The following is a 13119-nucleotide window of genomic DNA, read 5'->3' as shown; positions in this document are numbered from 1 at the left end:
TTGTACTTAAGCAAATAACCTTATCTTTTAAAAAATAAAGCTTCAAGATTTTGAAATACTTAATCTTTCCATAAGGTATGTATGTATACAAATGGTGTAAATTGTAGAAGAGAATGAGCTGAGGATAGATGCTTGAATTTTGCATGAATTAACTCTTAGGTAGGTAGCCCATTAGTAGTGACTGTTCATCTCATGCAAGTACATTGTAAGAAGAAATGAGGGTAACAGCGACCTAATTTCATTTCTCTGAGTGTATTATTTTTATTTTAAGGGTATGGAAAGAGTCTGTGCTTCCAGTATCCACCTGTTTATGTAGGGGGGATTGGCCTTGTCATCTCTCCCCTTATTTCTTTGATGGAAGACCAAGTACTTCAGCTTGAGTGAGTAAGGCTTTCAGAGCCACATTGCCACCTTTTTTTTTTTTTTGTAACTCCTGTGAAAGAAATACTTGATTTATCATGTGTGTTAAAATCTAGTTCCTATTAACACATTTCTAATATAATGTTGCTTTGTCTTTACTAGTAATATATGACACTTTAGTGGAAGAGCTTATCTTCTTTCTTGAGTTCTCTGTAATTTAGGGCTACCAGATGACCCCCCACCCCCAAATTTTTTTTAAAAAGCAAATTTTATGCCGGTTAACACTACATATCACAAAATTCTTTTCTCTGTTGGTTACCCTTCTTCTTTAGCTTGGTATGAAGTGTATACATAGAGGTGTAGTTTTCATTTATGAAAAACATTTAAATTCCTTCAACCTGTGCTTGCAGTCTTTTTGGAAAATCCACCTTAACAACCACCTTCCTTCTAATATAGCCATTGAAGGAATTTATTTACCAAGTTAGTGAGTTACAAAAAGTGATTGCAAAGAAGAGAAATGTACATCATAACCTTTTGTTTCTTCTCACTTAAAAATGAAGTTGATATTTGTAGTGTGCACATGATTCCAGGATGTTTGTGTTTCTTCTTACAGAATATCCAGTATTCCAGCTTGTTTTCTTGGATCAGCACAGTCAAAAAATGTTGTAGAAGATATTAAATTGTAAGTTATTTATATGATTCCTGATCATGTTGTCAACTGTCTGTGGTATTTTTCTCAGTGGAAAAACCTGACTGAACTTTTTAGCCTACCCAATATATTGAGATTCATCCATGTTGTTACATGTACCAATAGTTCATTCTTTTTTATTGGTGAATAGATTACATCATGTGGATATGCCATAATTTATCTGTTCACCTGTTGATAGAGATTTGGATTGTTTCCAGTTTGGGGATTTTACAAATAAAGATGCTGTGAGCATTTGCATGTGTTGTGCTTACTCGCTCAGTCATGTCTAACTCTTTGTGACCCTGTGGACTGCAGCCTACAATGTTTCTCTGTCCATGGGATTCTCCAGGCAAGAATACTGGAGTGGATTGCCATGCCCTACTCCAGGAGATCTTCCTGACACAGGGATCAAACCAGTGTCTCCTGCATTGCAGGAGGATTCTTTACCCACTGAGCTCCAAGGGAAGGCCTGTGCTGAATCACATAGTTATTCTGTGTTAAGTTTTTGAGAAACTGCCAGACTTTATGAGTGGTTGTACCATTTTACATTCCTACTAGCAGTGTCTTAGAATTCTAATTTCTCCTCATCTCAGCCATCACTTGGTGTGGCCAAGTTTTTAATTTTAGCCATTTTAATAGAATGTCAGTGTGTGTGTTTAAATTTTTTAAATTTAGTTTTGTCTGTGCTGGGTCCTTGTTGCTGTGCGGGCTTTTCTCTAGTTGCAGAAGAGGGGCTACTCTCTAGTGGTGGTGTGTTGGTTTCTCTCTGCAGTAGCTTTTCTTGTTGCTGAGCACAGGCTTTATGGTGCGGGGGCTTCAGTAGCTGTGGCTCGTGGGCTCAGTCATTGCCGCTCCCAGGCTCTAGAACACAGGCTCAGTAGTTCAGCACATGGGCTTAGTTGCTCAGTGGCATGTGGAATCCTCCGGAACCAGGTACTGAACCTGTGTTTCCTGCATTGACAGGCAAATTCTTTGCCACTGAGCCACCAGGGAAGCCCCTCAATGTGTTTTTCATTTACATTTCCCGGCTGTTTATTGTCATCCTGCTTATTTAACTTATATGCAGAGTACATCATGTGAAATGCCAGGCTGGGTGAAGCACAAGCTGGAATCAAGACTGCCAAGAGAAATATCAATAACCTCAGATAAGCAGATGATACCACCCTTATGGCAGAAAGTGAAAAACTAAAGAGCCTCTTGATGAAAGTGAAAGAGGGGAGTGAAAAAGTTAGCTTAAAACTCAGCATTCAGAAAATGAAGATCATGGGATCTGGTCCCATCACTTCATGGCAAATAGATGGCAAATAGATGGGGAAACAGCGAGAGACTTTATTTTTGGGGGCTCCAAAATCACTTTAGCTGGTGACTGCAGCCATGAAATTTAAAGACCCTTGCTCCTTGGAAGAAAAGCTATGACCAACCTAGACAGCATATTAAAAAAAAAAGCAGAGATGTTACTTTGCCATCAAAGGTCTGTCTAGTCAAAGCTATGGTTTTTCCAGTAGTTATGTATGGTTGTGAGAGTTGGACCATAAAGAAAGCTGAGTGCTAAAGAATTGATGCTTTTGAACTGTGGTGTTGGAGAAGACTCTTGAGAGTCCCTTGGACTACAAGGAGAGCCAATCAGTCAATCCTAAAGGAATCAGTCCTGGATTTACATTGGAAGGACTAATGCTGAAGCTCCAACACTTTGGCCACCTGATGTGAAGAACTGACTCATTGGGAAAGACCCTGATGCTGGGAAAGATTGAAGTCAGAGGAGAAGGGGACGACAGAGGATGAGATGGTTGGATCGTTATCACCTACTCAATGGATGTGAGTTTGCACAAGCTCCGGAAGTTGGTGATGGACAGGTGTGCTGCAGCCTGCGGGATTGCAAAGAGTCGGATGCAACTGAACTGAACTGAAGCACTAATTATGTTGAGCATCTCTTTATATACTTATTAGCCATCTGTTTATGTTTTTTTTTAAATCTGTGTATCTTTGATGAAGTGTTTATATCCATCTTTTGCTTATTTTTTTCTCTTGAGAATTTTGATAGTTTATATTATACATTATGAATATAAATCCTTCACTTGCTATATGGTTACCAAACATTTTCTCTTAGTTTATGACTCCATATTTCATTCTCCTAACAGATTTGTCTGTGTGTGTGTGTGTGTGTTAAGTTTCATTTGGGGCAAAATGAGGACTGCAGCATGGGAGGCAGCATCTCAGTTCTTATAAACTGCTCCAAAGAGGCAGTGGGAGGAAGGTCAACATACAAGATTTTGGTGAAGGCGGACCGTTCTCCTAGCAGTTAGTTTGAAAAGTATCAGGTTTTCATTTTTATAACGTCCAGTTTGTCAGTGTGTTTTTTTATGGATTTTGCTTTTGCTGTTGCTTTTTGGTGCCTCACTCAAGGTCACAGAGATTTTCCTTTATATTTTCTTCAAAAAATGTTATAGTTTTATGTTTTACATGTAGATCTATGATCCATTTTGTGTAAATCTTGTATATTATATCAGGTATTGACTGCAGTTCTTTTTTTTTTTTTTTTTTTGACCTAGGCACATCCATTTCTTCCAGCTCCATTTGTTGGAAAGATTATCTTTTTTCCACCGTATTGCTTTTGTACCTTTGTAAAAACTAAATTGAGTAAATATACATGGGTTTATTGCTGCAGTGTTTATTTTCTGTTTTGTCACTGTCTGCCTTGATTGGTGTCTTGATTACTACAGCTTTCTAATAAGTCTTGAAATCAGGTAGTGCAGGTCATCCACTTTTGTTTTTCTTGTTCTTTCAAAGTAGGGGTTTTTTTTTTTCTTCAATTTTTTTGGGTCTATTCTAGGTTCTTTGTATTTCGATATCACCTTTTCAACTAAATTGCCAATTGGGATTTGATTGGGTTTACTTTGAAGGTAGATATCTAAAGAATTAGCTGTCTTTATAGTTCTTATCACTCTGTTTTACCCTGAAGAACTGATGCACACTGAAGTTAAATACTTGCCTAAGATTACTTAGCTTGTCAGAAATAGAACTGAGATTCAAACCTAGATAGCCTGGCATCAGAACTAATTAGACTACTGAGTCTAATGTGTTCATTAGACTACTGAGTCAATTTCATGATATGAAAAGCATAACTTTTTTCTTAGTTGTTTTCTACCCATTCCTAGTGAAAGCACCATGCCTAGCACACAGTGGATTAAATATTTTTAAGTGGTTTCATAAAGAACATTATTTTATTTTATTTAATTTGATCTATGTCATCATTTGATAGAATGGAAAAGAGACTCTGTACCTATTTTGCCCTAGCCCTAACCTTCATTGCAAACATTGTCTTAATTAGGATTCTGTCTGCACAGAATAGAAATCAATCAAACTAGTTTAAACGAACATCAACTTTTATAGTAAGGATACAGGAATGGCTTGTGGATCCCTATGAAAAGAAATTAGCCAGCCCTCAGGAAGAGACTGGAATCAGTATTGAAAATACAATAGGGCCTTTTTTTTTTTAACCTAAATTCTCTGTCTTCCTCTTGCTTTCTCTCAGAAGGTAAGCGTTCTCTGTTTTTCTAGTCACAAAATAGATTGCAGGTATTTTTCATTTACATGTTACAGATCTTGCTGCTTGGAGACTGACTGGTTGTTACTTGGTTAGACCCCCGAATTCTAGGACGGAGACTAACTTGACCTTAGTATGGTTTCATCACTGGCCCAAGAAGATGTGGGCAATAGAGCAGAATATACAGGAGAAACGTGGGTGCTGCGGGTATAATTGTGGAGATGGGATCAATTGTGTAGGGTAATGGGGTTGTCATCCTCCAAGGAAGGTGGCGTGTAGGTGGATTGCTAACGTATAGAAGGTTTATTGTAGGCTTGATCAGTTAACTCAAGCACTGCGATTTTGGGGCTAGACTGCTGGAAATCAGAATCTGGCTTCTAATGGCATCTTATACTGAGTACTTTCTGAGTGGTGTTGCCATGTTTGTTTTGATGAATTGAAATGAAATCAGAGAACAAATATATGTGTATATGTCCACACATATAATATGCATTTTGTTTTTATTAAGTGGTGTAATGCATTATTTAAAAAAAATTATACTGTGTTATGGTTTTCAGTTATATTCATTGGGTGATTGTTTTTACATTTCCTATTTCTTTGTTTGTTTTTATAGAGGCAAATACCGGATTGTATACCTAACTCCAGAATTCTGTTCAAGTAACTTGGAGCTGCTTCGGCAACTTGAGGCTGATATTGGTAAGTGGGATGATAGAATCTTTATAAGTACTTGTTAAAGTGAGATATTCTTTAAACTTGTGGATGGATCCAGCAAATCTCTGTCTCTCCTGTCCTGTCCCACAATTCCTTTTGCCCTAGAAATTAAGCTCCTGGATTATAATTGTCTATTTGTATACCTGTTTTCTTCTACTGGACTATAAACTTTTTAGGGGAAAATGCTCTTCTTATTTATTTATATTTCCTTCAATGGCACCCCACTCCAGTACTCTTGCCTGGAAAATCCCATGGATGGAGGAGCCTGGTCAGCTGCAGTCCATGGGGTCGTGAAGAGTCGGACACGACGGAGCGACTTCACTTTCACTTTTCACTCTCATGCATTGGAGAAGGAAATGGCAACCCACTCCAGTGTTCTTGCCTGGAGAATCCCAGGGACGGGGGAGCCTGGTGGGCTGCCGTCTATGGGGTCGCACAGAGTTGGACACGACTGAAGTGACTTAGCAGTAGCAGTATGTTACTGGTACATAGTAAGCATTTAAATATATTATTGAATAAATGTTGAATCTTGGATTCTATGATATTATAATTTCCTTTTTTTGGTATTCTGAATCTTAATGTAGTGATTCTCTACTCTTATTGTTCATGAGAATCACCTTTCAAACTTTAGAAAATTTCAGATCCTCCAACCTTGAAAATTGTGATTTAATGCACCTGCTATGAGGTTGTGGCAGCTGTAGTCTTTCACTGGTGATTCTGATGTGTGATTTTCAGGTTGGAGACCACAGTACCTTTGACTATTTGTTGTCAGTGAGTACGATTAATTTTAAAAATTACATAATATGTCATAGCCTATTTCCTAGAAAATGTAAATAAAAAATTAGTCAAAAGCTGGTATCGTCTTTGATGTGTGTGCTAAAAACATTTTTGTCTTGTTTTTTCCCTTCTTGATGGTCAGGCTCAGCTATCTAAGAGCTACAATCACAGATTCTATTGCAATTGTTCATGTTTCAAACATTAAGTTAAACCAGACAATCTTTGCTTTCTAATTTAATATGATCTCACTTTATGTGTTAAAATAATTCCTAGCACTTAAAGTTTTTTTAAACATTGTGGTTTCTCATTTAATGGTTACTTGCAGATAACTCTGGGAAAGCATTTAACAGTTATCCTCATAATATAATGAAAACAAGTATTTATCTTTTAATATGTGTTAAGTATCAACAAAAGAATGAGGGCAGAAATTAGCATTTGATTAAATATATTATCAAAAAGGGCAACCATCAGCTGTTAAACTCCCTTATTGGCATGTTATGTTTTTGCTTTTAATTTAAAACAAATTTGGTGTGTATCTTATTAGGTTGTATAAAGTTCTTATGAATTTTTAAATTCAGATTAAAATCAACAACTCTAGATATATAAACTCCATGATTTTATTGTAAAAGTTAGGGTCTATGTACCTAGTGGTCTGGATACGTTTTGTTCCATTTTAACATTTGCTTTGTTTCTGTGATGGATTTAATCCAATATTTACTTAGAGCCTCTTGACAGGTTGTTCTAATTCTCTATTTTAATTTTTTGTAAAGGAATAAATTATGAACACTGCAATTATTAGAGCTGAGTATCTGCATAAGATGGATGAAAATGCTCTTTTTGGGTGGCTGTCAGTGTTGAACAAAATAGGATAAATTCTCTCAAGTATTTTTATTTAACTTTCATTTTACAATGCTTGCAGCAGTGAATATACTCAGAATTTCATTTGTACAGTAGTTTTGGCATTTAGCTATTCTGATTTATGATTTTTATGAAATGCTGTTATTTAAGTAGTGTGGGTTTATAACAGAAGCAGCAAGCAGAATTTTATATAGAGACACCTTAAAAGCAAACGTACCTGTAATTGTCTTGTAAATTTGGGAGTAAGGCTTTAATGACTGATGTGCCAAAATGAAATATGTCCTGGACCTGGGCAGACACTTGGACTTGCACATTTAATGGGAAAGTTGGCAGAAGCTTGCAGCAGCTGGTTGTGAGGGACAAAGTTTAACTCCATTAAAAAATAGTAGTTGTTGTTGTTTTAGTTGCTCCGTTCTGTCTGAGTCTTTTCCTATCCCTGCCTACCAGGCTCCTCTGTCCATGGGATTTCCCAGGCAAGAATACTGGAGTGGGTTGCCATTTCCTCCTCCTGGGGATCTTCCTGACCCAGGCAGCGAACCCGCATCTCCCACATCTCCTCCACTGCAGGTGGATTCTTTACCACTGAGCCACCGGGGAAGTGCAAAAGCTAGTTAATCAAACCTGTGATTTTAAGGAGGGTTTTAAAATGAAGGAGCTGTCATTCTTTGTTTTAACCTATTTAACTTAAAATCTGGGTCATATAGTTTCTAAAGCCAAATAAGTATAATGGTAATATTGAATGTTTCCCACTCATCAGTTAATAGAATTTTGATGTGAATCAACCTGGATTTTCTCAGATTTAGCAGGGTTTTCTTTTTTCTTTCCTTCTTTTTCTTCTCCGACCCTGTTGTAATTGGTAATCTCAATGAATTGTAGTTATATGCATGTTTCTCTGTCTCTTCCTTTAGAAATGTGAGCTCCTCAAGATCATGAATTGCATTTTACTATTATTTTATTCCTAGGGAAGTGTTTGGAGCATAGTATGCATTTCCCCAGGTGGTGCTAGTGGTAAAGAACTTGCCTTCCAATGCAGGAGACAGAAGAGACACAGGTTCGATTCCTGGGTTGGGAAGATCCCCTGGAGAAGGAAATGATAACCCACTCCAGTGTTCTTGTCTGAAGAACCCCATGGACAGAGAAACTTGGTGGGCTAGTCCATGGGGTTGCAGAGAGTTGGACATGACTGAGTGACTAGCACAATAACTATAATAATAATATATATTTTTTTAAATTGAGCAGTCTTTTATGCCAGCCCCTATCTTAGCATTTTATGTGAATGATCTTAATCTTCAGAGTAACTAAAAAAAATGTTAGCTACTTTTATTATCTACCTTATACTTATGGGAAACCGACACTTGAAAGCTTAAGTAAGATGCTTAAAGTAATATAAATGGTAAGCCAAGTTATGCATCTAGGTAGCCTGACTTATGTTTTTAATTAACCCCAGTGGCAAAACTTCCCCTGGACCAGGAAGATCCCCTGGAAGAGGGAATCACAATTCAATCTAGTATTCTTGCCTGGAGAATTCCATGGACAGAGGAACCTGGTGAGCTACAGTTCATGGGGTTGCACAGAGTCGGACACAACTGAGCAGCTAACACACGGTGGCAAAACATTAATATGCAGATACACATTAAGTTGTGATCATCCCCGTTGAAGGGAAAAATTTTTTATTTCTTAAGTATTAATTTGGTAATCAAGGGCAAAAGCGCTACTGTCATTACTTTGAAATATCTGAAGACATTTTCATGGATGGTTATGTGAAAGTGAAAGTGAAGTCGCTCAGTCGTGTCTGACTCTTAGCGACCCTGTGGACGGTAGCCTACCAAGCTCCTCCGTCCATGGGATTTTCCAGGCAAGAGTACTAGAGTGGGTTGCTATTTCCTTCTCCAGGGTGCCGAGGTCCAGCCCCAGCTGATCCAGGGTATTCGAAGGGGAGACGAAGTAGGCGACCTATTTATTTATTTATTTATTCAGAGATATAAAGAATAATAGAATGAGGATAGCTCAGTAGGAAAATTCAGTGGAGAAAAGAAGCTGAGTAGCTTGGTTTACGCGGGAGACCAATAAAACTTCAAGACAAGAAGTTTGCACCACTTACGTAGGCCGCAGGCGTCCTTCCGTTCTCCCGAAGGAGAGGAGACACTGAGGCCTCCCTAGTCGGATCTTAGAAGCCCAGGCATAATTAGTAAGCATGGTGGGTTCCGCGCTCCAGATGGAGACTCAGCTGGAAGTTAAAGGGAAGAATGACATGGGGAGACCAAGCGTTGGTGAGCAAGGCCCGTAGCTTCATTTTTAACTGGGGCTTATATACCCTAAGTTACACATAGAGGATAATAGGGGATGCAAAGTCAGCAGTCTTTGATGCTTATCAAAAACCAGGGTTTCTTTCCTGCAAATTTATCGTATACAAATGGTTTAGGTGATTTACATCATCTTCTGGCCAGAAGGCCTATTAACATTTTATGACTCTTGACAAGGACTTATCAACAAAGACTTACTTTCTCTAAGAGTAATTATTTTAAGGTTTGGCGCCATCTTCCGAAGATAAAATTACATTCCTATAGGGTGAATGTGTAAAGGGTTTACAAAGGAAAGAATTTATTACCTTAAGGGTCTAAAGTTACTAACACCAAGGCCACCACTAATTTTTTCTACATAGCAACTATATTAATTAATACACATTCAAGGATACAATACAGGGGATGTGGAAACTTGGCAACAAGCATTGGCTCATCAATGAAATCTTTTACTAGTTTTATTTTGACAGTTTCTAACTCTCTGAGAGGCTCTAAGCTATTTGAATATCTTAAGCTTCCCGTGCCTCTCGAGGCTGGGAGACTGTAAACAATCGTATGCATAGCTGTAGGTGTCCGGGTAAACTTGTCAGGCGAGTTAGAGAGCCATCTGAGGGTTTGGATTTAAACACTCCTAATTGCCCAGGAACTTTATTAATTGGAGCTGTAAGTTAACTCTTTGACAGACAGAGCGAGATGGTGGTGGGGGACAGCCCCCAGGAAAGTCAGAGGTGAGAGCACAAAGCAATAAAGTAGGCAGACTCTGGTTTTTGGGGGTAGATGCTCGAGAATATCTGGGGGGACTCCCGAGGCTCGATCCCGCCTTTGCGTATGCCGAGCCTCCTTCCTCATGACCTTTGTCACGAGTGGAATGTCTCTCACCAGCTCCCAGCACCAGGGGATCTTTCCAACCCAGGGATCGAACCCGGGACTCCCACATTGTGGGCAGACGCTTTACCGTCTGAGCCACCAGGGAAGTTATATAGTAAAGCCCTTTTCTGAGAGGCATTACTGTACGTTATTGATTCTGAGTCAATGTGGAGGTGGGGGTGGGGGCCGAGCAAAGGGGTTGCTAGGTGAAGAAGGAACAATTTGCCTTCCTTCTTACCTACTTTGTACAAAATGAGATATAGTTCTTCCCTTCCCGTTTTATATTAGAAACTGTGGATGTCATCCTGTCTTTCAGAACTGGCATTTCAGAGGAATTCTGTAGTGATCATTCACAGACAGTGATGAATGTAATCTCAGTAGAAATATGCTGACTTTTTCTCTTTGGATAGCTAATCCATGAGATAAAATTAAAAGTATTATGAATGAGAATTAGAATAGCTCTTCTTTTTAAGGTATTATCATTGCAGATGAGTGATAGCTTTGAGGACAGAGTAGTAGTAATTAATTTCTCTGAGAAATAATGATGAAAACCAAAATTGAATAAATATGTTACTTGAAAAATAGATATTAAATATTTCTTTCTTTTATCCATCTGCCTTTTATCCATATATCTCCCTCTGCTTATTCTCAGTAATGATTTTTGGTGTACGTGCTAAGTCACTTCAGTCGTGTCTGACTCTTCGTGACCCCATGGACTGTAGCCCTCAAGGCCCCTATGACCATGGGATTCTCCAGGCAGGAATACTGGAGGGTTGCCATTTCCTCCTGAAGGGGATCTTCCTGACCCAGGGATCAAACCTCTGTTTCCTAGGTCTCTTGCATTGGTCTATTTGTTCTTTACCACTGGCACCACCTGGGAAGCCCAATTTTTGGTGTTATCTGCTATGATTTATGCTTATATTTTTATATGAGTCAATACTTTGAATTATTTTTCTCCTTTCTGTTATATTTACATATTCAAAGTGAAATTGGTGGTAAAACTTTAGATGAGTTTATTACTTTTTTGAACTTTATCTTCTCCATTTACATATTTTTCTTTTTTGATAGGTATCACACTTATTGCTGTGGATGAGGCTCACTGTATTTCTGAATGGGGACATGATTTTAGAAATTCATTCAGGGATTTGGGTTGCCTAAAGGCAGAATTCCCGAAGGTAAGCTTTGCCAAGTACAATGTCTTGAAATGACTTGCTTAGCAAGGGAGGATCCAGGATTGGGGAATGGCCAAAAATCTGAAAATGATTTTATGAAAGGGCAAATGGTTGCTTTTTAAGCAGGGGAAAGATTTTTTTACAACATGGTATATCTTTTACTTCTCTCAAGTCTTTGCTGAAAAGAGTACTTTTTCATTTAGTCCTCCTGTCCACTGTGGTCAGCTTTTCAAATTAACCCTCTTCCCACAACTCTCAGCATTCCTCATATTCCTTTGCTGTCTTTTAAATAGCACTTAGCAGTGTTAACGTACTTTAATATATTTTGTCTATGGCCTGTGGGTCCCTACCAGAATATTCTTTGTGGTGAGGGATTTCTGCTGGTTTAGTTGGTAAAATCTACAACAGTGCCTGTCACATGGTGAGTATTCCATAAATAATTGGTAAATGAATAAGTGAATTCTGATGAGAAAGCTGAGTCCCTGAGAAGTAACTTTACCACGCAGGCAGTGAGTGGTAGAGCTGGGCAGTGCTACACAGTGGGATACTAGATGGGCTTACAGAGCTAATGACGTCAAAGAAGTTTAAAACAGTTTCTGCCCTGAATTAGCACAGAGGCCAGTAAAGGAGTTTAGATTCAGAATTGCCCATAAAAGTGGAAGCAGTAGTACCAAATGAAGTGCATGGAACAGTATGAATAATATAGAAAGATTAGTAGTGTTAATAGTACCCGTAGTATTAATAGAAAAAGAAGATGATATGGTGAAAGCCAGCAGGCTCAGATTCCTTGAGGACTGCTTTTCATTGATGTAGAACGGTTTAAAGTAAGCTTTTGGAAATTAGGAAGATTGCTGTCTGTAATCCTTTCCTGGGCCTTTGATTCTAGAAGGATTGTGTTAGAGGAGTTTTAAGTGTTTTATGCAGTTTAGAAATGCTTCTCGATATTGAACTAGTCTTTTATTCTGTCAGGCTGTGGACGCCATTGGATTCTTTTCATTTCTTGGGATGATTCACTGAGCCCAGGATGGTCGTCAGGCAGCAGCTGAGAAACCTTTTTCCCTGGTGTTTTCATGAAATCTCTCTGTTAGCTGAGTGGTGAGAAGTGCCCCCTGGTGGCTGTAGGGCTCTCATTTTCCTCGCTGTTCTCAGTGCTTTTTTTTCTTCTCATCGCAGTTACAGCTGACTGTCACCAGTGTGACACTGAACTATTTCAATAAGTTCAAAAAAAAAATCACTAACTTATTCCCATTTGGAGAGAATCTGACAAAATGAGTCTCCAAAGAACAACTTTGTTGTTGAAAGCTTTGTTGTTGTTGTTGATTTGCTCAGCTGTGTGTGACTCTCTGCGACCCCATGGACTGTAGCCCACCAGGCTCCTCTGTCCGTGGAATTTTCCAGGCAAGAATACTGGAGTGGGTAGCCATTTCCTTCTCCAGGGGATCTTCCCTACACAAGGATCAAACCTGCGTCTCCTGCATTGCAGTTGGATTCTTTACTGTTGACCCACCAGGGAAGCCCTGGAAAGCTTTACATCAACCTTAAAGTTCTATAAAATTCAAGTAAGAAGAACTGTAAGAAATGAGACATTTTGGATCTTTCCATGACATTCCTCCCAGCCCTTTTACAAAGATCAGCACATTGTAGACAGTAACTATTTGGAATAAGTGAGTGAATGAATGAATGAAGCATACTATGGAGTATATAGATTAACTGCACCACCCAGTGGAGAAAGCAATGGCACCCCACTCCAATACTCTTGCCTGGAAAATCCCATGGAAAGAGAAGCCTGGTGGGCTGCAGTCCCTGGGGTCACGAAGAGGCGGACACGACTGAGCGACTTGA

General features: G+C 38.8%; 1 protein-coding gene across 1 annotated transcript in view; it reads left to right on the top strand.

Moving 5' to 3' along the window:
• WRN (WRN RecQ like helicase) overlaps positions 1 to 13119 on the top strand; it is a gene marked incomplete in the record, with an annotated part of 115520 nt that overhangs the window by 51947 nt on the left and 50454 nt on the right. Inside the window, 4 exon segments of the mRNA XM_045164105.1 lie at positions 272 to 380; positions 974 to 1042; positions 5206 to 5288; positions 11174 to 11280. Of these exon segments, the coding sequence (XP_045020040.1) occupies positions 272 to 380; positions 974 to 1042; positions 5206 to 5288; positions 11174 to 11280 (368 nt within the window).

The sequence above is a fragment of the Bubalus bubalis genome, chromosome 1 (assembly GCF_019923935.1).
Source record: "Bubalus bubalis isolate 160015118507 breed Murrah chromosome 1, NDDB_SH_1, whole genome shotgun sequence".
NCBI classification, from domain to species: Eukaryota; Metazoa; Chordata; class Mammalia; order Artiodactyla; family Bovidae; genus Bubalus; species Bubalus bubalis.
The sequence above is the reverse complement of the archived record's forward strand: the minus strand, read 5'-3'. Positions and strand labels throughout refer to the sequence as shown.